Raw genomic sequence first — 6,643 nt, 5'->3', positions numbered from 1 at the left:
CAGGTGTGATCTCATTATTTGTAAAGCCCAGCCCTTCCCAACCTGCAAGCTCACCTTCCAGGACTGGGCCCAGCCCATGCTCTCCATATATAAGCTGCTGCCCGGAGCCTGATTCTTAGTCCTGCTTCTCTTCCCTCTCACCTCCAGCCTCTCACGCTCTCCACAGCCCTCTCATCTCCTGGAACCATGGCCAGCACATCCACCACCATCAGGAGCCACAGCAGCAGCCGCAGGGGCTTCAGTGCCGGCTCAGCCAGGCTCCCTGGGGTCAGCCGCTCTGGCTTCAGCAGCGTCTCCGTGTCCCGCTCCAGGGGCAGTGGTGGCCTGGGTGGCGCATGTGGAGGAGCTGGCTTTGGCAGCCGCAGCCTGTATGGCCTGGGGGGCTCCAAGAGGATCTCCATTGGAGGGGGCAGCTGTGCCATCGGTGGCGGCTATGGCAGCAGAGCCGGAGGCAGCTATGGCTTTGGTGGCGCCGGGAGTGGATTTGGTTTCGGTGGTGGAGCCGGCATTGGCTTTGGTCTGGGTGGTGGAGCCGGCCTTGCTGGTGGCTTTGGGGGCCCTGGCTTCCCTGTGTGCCCCCCTGGAGGCATCCAAGAGGTCACCGTCAACCAGAGTCTCCTGACTCCCCTCAACCTGCAAATCGACCCCACCATCCAGCGGGTGCGGGCCGAGGAGCGTGAACAGATCAAGACCCTCAACAACAAGTTTGCCTCCTTCATCGACAAGGTGAGCCAGGGCCATGCCCTCCATGGGGCACTTCAGGGTCCCCAGACCAGAGGACCAACACATTCCTGCCAGGGAGACCTAGGAGGGAGGGAGAAGGGGACTCAGTGCAAGTGGCTGCCCATGCACAGCAGGTATCAGGGATGGGCATCACTCCCACATGGGATCTCCGGATTGGTTCTCACTCCTGCCTAGGGAGAGCCATAGCTTTTCATAACCCTGAAGCACAGATGATGCCATCAGAGAGTGGAGTAGGGTAACTCTTCCCTCTGAAGTATCTAAGAAAATGCCAGGAGGACATGGGCTAGTAAATTACACTCTGTGGTCTGGGTAAGATGAAAAAAAATTGGAAACAAAAGAAAGGATATTTTGGCTAGATTAAGAAAAGAGAGACTTCAGACACTTACACGTTATGTGGAAATGTTAATTAATCCTCAAAACAAAGAATGACCATAACATCAGGATGTTTTAGAGGAGACACTTGCACAAATGGGTAATGAGACTGGAATCGAATCACTGGGCAACATTTAACACCTCTTCTAACTGAGGTCCTATCAGTAATAAAAACTGTGTAAAATTTATCAGATGAATAATATTTTATAACTATGTTTGTGATTGTGGCTGGGAAAGGAAGGAAAAGACATGTTGAAACTCACTAATATGTTCAGTAGCTTAGAGAGTGAGAACATCTCCATGGTCCGTGGGACAATTTCTCTAGTGAGATTGGTGGGGTACAAAGGAGAAGGGGTTGGGGGAGCAGAGCCCAGCCTGAGCCTCTCTACATGCACTGTAGTAGCCCAGCACCATGGGGACCTCCTGGACCTGCCAGGAAACCAGATATCAGACACTTTTTCTTCCTTCCTTTGCCTGGAAAATGACCGTCTTGCTTCCCCTCCAGGTGCGGTTCCTGGAGCAGCAGAACAAGGTTCTGGACACCAAGTGGACCCTGCTGCAGGAGCAGGGCACCAAGACCGTGAGGCAGAACCTGGAGCCATTGTTCGAGCAGTACATCAACAACCTCAGGAGGCAGCTGGACAGTATCGTCGGGGAACGGGGCCGCCTGGACTCAGAGCTGAGAAACATGCAGGACCTAGTGGAGGACCTCAAGAACAAGTGAGGACTCAGTTTCCTGCAGCACACACTTCAAGACTATTGGGTGACCAGGGCCAGATGGGGGTGGGATTCCTAACAACCCATGTCCATGGAAACGGAAAGCACAAATTAGTCCCTAGGAGCAAACCTGCAAGAACCACAAATGGTTATGGGAGGATAGGGAGATTAAAGAAGTGACAAATTTAGGAGAAGCAAAAACCGTCCCTTAGGTGCTCTATGACAGGAAAGCTCAATTAGAATATATTCCATTTGGGAAAATGTTGGATCCCAGGCTGCTTTTCTGTTTCATCCTACCCACTGGCTCTAATATATCCCATGCCTTCCTTCCTGCAGATATGAGGATGAAATCAACAAGCGCACAGCAGCAGAGAATGAATTTGTGACTCTGAAGAAGGTGAGCAGATGAAGTCGGGGGTTCAAATTCACTTAGAAGGACAGAAGTGGCTCTGTGTTGTCACTCACCTGGGAGAGGAGAATCGGTAGGGGAACTAGAAGGTGGGTAGATTGGGAAGCTGTGCTCAGGTAACTCCAGGTTGTTGGCTCTTTCCCCAGGACGTGGATGCTGCCTACATGAACAAGGTTGAACTGCAAGCCAAGGCAGACACTCTCACAGACGAGATCAACTTCCTGAGAGCCTTGTATGAAGCAGTAAGCATCTCCACTGTCCTTCTGTTTACTCTGATGGGGTCTGCAAAGGGGAGAAGATGTATAGGGCTGGGTATCTCTGTAAATGTCAGAAGTGAAGTTGATCTTATGACCTTCTGTTCTGCAGGAGCTGTCCCAGATGCAGACCCACATCTCAGACACATCCGTGGTGCTGTCCATGGACAACAACCGCAACCTGGACCTGGACAGCATCATCGCTGAGGTCAAGGCCCAATACGAGGAGATTGCTCAGAGGAGCCGGGCTGAGGCCGAGTCCTGGTACCAGAGCAAGGTGAGCAGAGGGTGGGCAGCCGCTGAGGAATCCCTGTGTCCAGCCCTGAATGCCAGAGAACTGCAGACTTCACTGGGGACATCCCCTTACAGGAAGCCAGGGTCCTCTCACAGGACGTGCACCTGCACTATTAGAGTAGACATTTGCGGAACTTATGCCCAAGTCAAGGAGGAAAAAGAGCCCAATGCAGGAGGAAAACTACCATAGGCAAGGACCTAGTCATCTCTGCATTTAGCTTCATCCTGATTGCTGACTTTTAGAAAATGGTACAGAAAATTTGTACTCCCTAAAGAAACTAGGCAGGCAATGGTGCCATAATGAGGATGGTCTGTGACTCTAGTGTTTAGTATCCACCCACCACATAACATCAGCTTTTCCTCAAGTTCCTTGGGGAGAAGCCATTAGGTTCACTTCATGACATGCATGATACACAAGTGAAAGTCATCGTTAGCCAGGTAAGAACCCGTAGACACTGTCTCTCTCTCCACCTCTGGACTGCAGTACGAGGAGCTGCAGGTCACAGCGGGCAGACATGGGGACGACCTGCGCAACACCAAGCAGGAGATTGCTGAGATCAACCGCATGATCCAGAGGCTGAGATCTGAGATTGACCACGTCAAGAAGCAGGTAAGGTGAAGGGCAATGGAGAACCGAAGCATTTTCTTGTCATTTCCTCAGGCAGTCATCAGCCATTATATTAGGGAAAATCCCCCTGGAACTAATGAAAACCAGGGAGAGGAGACTATCAGTTCCTACCGTTACTGGGTACCCACTGGTTAGGAGACACGGATCCTACCTAGGGCATGACACAAACAGGTGAGAGAACCAGTCAAGGTGCTCAGAGCTGCAAAAACATGGTTTAGATCAGGAGTGTCCAATCTTTTGGCTTCCCTGGGTCACAGTGGAATAAGAAGAACTATCTTGGGCCACACATAAAATACACTAATACAAACAATAGCTGATAAACTAAAACAAAACAAAACAAAAAACGTACAGTCTTGTCTGTTGGCTCATGCCTGTAATCCCAGCACTTTGGGAGGCTGAGGCTAGTGGATCATGAGGTCAGGAGTGAGAGACAAGCCTGACCAACATGGTGAAACACTGCCTCTATTCAAAATACAAAAAAATTAGCCAGGCATAGTGGAACATGCCTGTAGTCCCAGCTACTCAGGAGGCTGAGGCAGGAGAATCGCTTGAGCCGCAGAGGCGGAGGTTGCAGTGAGCCGGTATCACGCCACTACACTCCAGCCTTGGTGACAGAGAAAAACTCTGTCTCAAAAAGAAAAAGAAAAAGAAAAAAACTCTCATAATGTATTAAGAAAGTTTAAGTATTTGTGTTGGGCTGTATTTAAAACCATCCTGGGCTGCATGTGGCCCGTGGGCTATAGGTTGGACAAGCTTGGAAGGAATTGGATGTATTTCCATAGGAAGACTGACTTGGAAACTGCAAAGGAACAAATTGAAAAAGAAAAGGGCAGGTAAGAAAGCACAAGGAACGTTGTTTTAAATCTGCTCGAGACTCAAGATAAAAGAGAGAGTAGAGGAAGGGCGAAAGACAAAAAAGTGTTACCCAAGTAGATGAGAGATTCTGAGTGGGAGGAAGGCAAGGTCTCAGCAGTCTTATATGAAGACTCATCACCTCACTTCAGGATGGTCTTAATTTCGTGTATGTTAGTGGCATCTATATGAGGTAATCATAAGTGGTCTTGATTTGACTGTGGAGACAACAATCCAAACAAACCAGCAGGTCCATTTCTTCCAGTGTCTATGTCCACTGCAGTGTCTCCCAGTAGTACATATCCACATTCTCCTGCAGAGTGGTTCACAAAAAGGGTTATGAGTTTTGTTTTGTTTTTTTTCAAATGAACCAGACTGGACAAAAACTGTAAAATAAAAAAACAATAGACAAGAAGAGTCAGAGCTCATTCACCATCAATTCTGGGCCCCTGAGCCCTTCTTCACTAGAAAAGAACCAGCCAGGTTTAGTCTCCTCTGGAAGACTGGATGATAAGTTCCTTCTATTTCTTTCCTCTTCCAGTGTGCCAGCCTGCAGGCCGCCATTGCTGATGCTGAGCAGCGTGGGGAGATGGCACTCAAGGATGCCAAGAACAAGCTGGAAGGGCTGGAGGATGCCCTGCAGAAGGCCAAGCAGGACCTGGCCCGGCTGCTGAAGGAGTACCAGGAGCTGATGAACGTGAAGCTGGCCCTGGACGTGGAGATTGCCACCTACCGCAAGCTGCTGGAGGGCGAGGAGTGCAGGTGGGTAACTGACGCGGCTTCCTCCAACAGTTGAGTCCATCTTCAAGGTGCCTGGCACTGAGCACAACTCTAGGGTGCACTGCCCATGGCCATAATTGCTTTTCTTGAGAGAAAACTAAGAGCTGTTTCCCATGGACTCTTCCACACACCGAGGCTGCCCACACTGGTCCAGGGAAGGAAGGGCTCTCTCAGGTCTCACCCTCCCTGTGTTCCTCTCCACAGGCTGAATGGCGAAGGCGTTGGACAAGTCAACATCTGTAAGTACCTTTGCTTGCCTTCCTCCCCTGCCCTTGCACTCTTCTGACTGGGCTCAGGCTGACAAGATGAGCTCACCGTGGCTTCTTGTGTCCTTGTCCCCCTCCCCACCACAGCTGTGGTACAATCCACCGTCTCCAGTGGCTATGGCGGTGCCAGCGGTGTCGGCAGTGGCTTAGGCCTGGGTGGAGGAAGCAGCTACTCCTATGGCAGTGGTCTTGGCGTTGGAGGTGGCTTCAGTTCCAGCAGCGGCAGAGCCATTGGAGGTGGCCTCAGCTCTGTTGGAGGCGGCAGTTCCACCATCAAGTACACCACCACCTCCTCCTCCAGCAGGAAGAGCTACAAGCACTGAATTGCTGCCACCAGCTCTCGGTCCCACAGTTCTCAGGCCCCTCTCTGGCTGCAGAGCCCTCTCCTCAGGCTGCCTGTCCTCTCCTGGCTTCCAGTCTCCCCTGCTCTCCCAGGTAGAGCTGGGGATGGATGCTTAGTGCCCTCACTTCGTCTGTCTATACCAGCCCCATCTGAGCACCCATTGCTCACCATCAGATCAACCTCTGATTTTACATCATGATGTAATCACCACTGGAGCTTCACTCTGTTACTAAATTATTAATTTCTTGCCTCCAAAATTGTTATCTCTGAGGCTGAGCATGATAAGAAAATGATCTCTGCTCCTTTTCATTACTGAAAACTGCCTGGGGCTTATGTCAGAACAGCTTCCACTTATTTTCCATTGGCCCCCAAACTCCCTACCTTAAAAGTATTGTGAACTCCCCCTGCAGTATCCATGGAAGTGCAAGTGACTAGTCGTATGATGTATACAGTCTGTCTCCCTGTGATGAATTCTCTGCTCTTTGCTCTTTGTAATTTCTAAATAAAGCAGGTTTTAAAGAATGCATGGTACCAATATTTCTTCAGCTTTTTCAGTTGACAAATGCCTTTTTATTTTTAACTGATAATCCATATCCCCATGTGCTTAAACCTTCTCCTTTAGAGAGGTTCAATTAACAGCACTATGGTATCCTGATATTCAGGTCTCTTCTCAGATCAAATTCCTCCTAAATGTTTGGCAAGTGGTGTGGGAGGCATTTGGTCCACCATGATTGTCCACTCTCGTTTTACTGTATGTAGGAACTGGCAGCCCAGTGCCTCTGACTTGGTCTCTAAGACTACTCCTCCTTATACACTGGCGCTTGGCCTAAATGCCCAGGCGGAGAACCATTTTTGGCCAAATAGAATAAAAGTCACATGAGAAGAAAATAAGATACTTTATTTATACTTAGAATTGCCCCATGACTAAGAAAATTGTTTGACAAGGTGTATCAACAGCAATCAATATGTGCCTACTTAGAACTG

At 49.7% G+C, this 6,643-nt stretch overlaps 1 protein-coding gene across 1 annotated transcript; it reads left to right on the top strand.

Moving 5' to 3' along the window:
- Positions 1-52: 52 nt before the first annotated feature.
- On the top strand, positions 53-6,182 carry LOC112619078 (keratin, type II cytoskeletal 6C). The gene is made up of 9 exons (XM_025376909.1): positions 53-726; positions 1,622-1,836; positions 2,170-2,230; positions 2,389-2,484; positions 2,609-2,773; positions 3,275-3,400; positions 4,812-5,032; positions 5,255-5,289; positions 5,404-6,182. The coding sequence occupies exons 1-9, from the start codon at positions 187-189 to the stop codon at positions 5,637-5,639; spliced, it is 1,695 nt and encodes a 564-aa protein (XP_025232694.1). The 5' UTR covers positions 53-186; the 3' UTR covers positions 5,640-6,182.
- The last annotated feature ends 461 nt before the right edge of the window (positions 6,183-6,643 follow it).

This window comes from Theropithecus gelada, chromosome 2 (genome assembly GCF_003255815.1).
Source record: "Theropithecus gelada isolate Dixy chromosome 2, Tgel_1.0, whole genome shotgun sequence".
Lineage (NCBI taxonomy): Eukaryota > Metazoa > Chordata > Mammalia > Primates > Cercopithecidae > Theropithecus > Theropithecus gelada.
The sequence above is the reverse complement of the archived record's forward strand: the minus strand, read 5'-3'. Positions and strand labels throughout refer to the sequence as shown.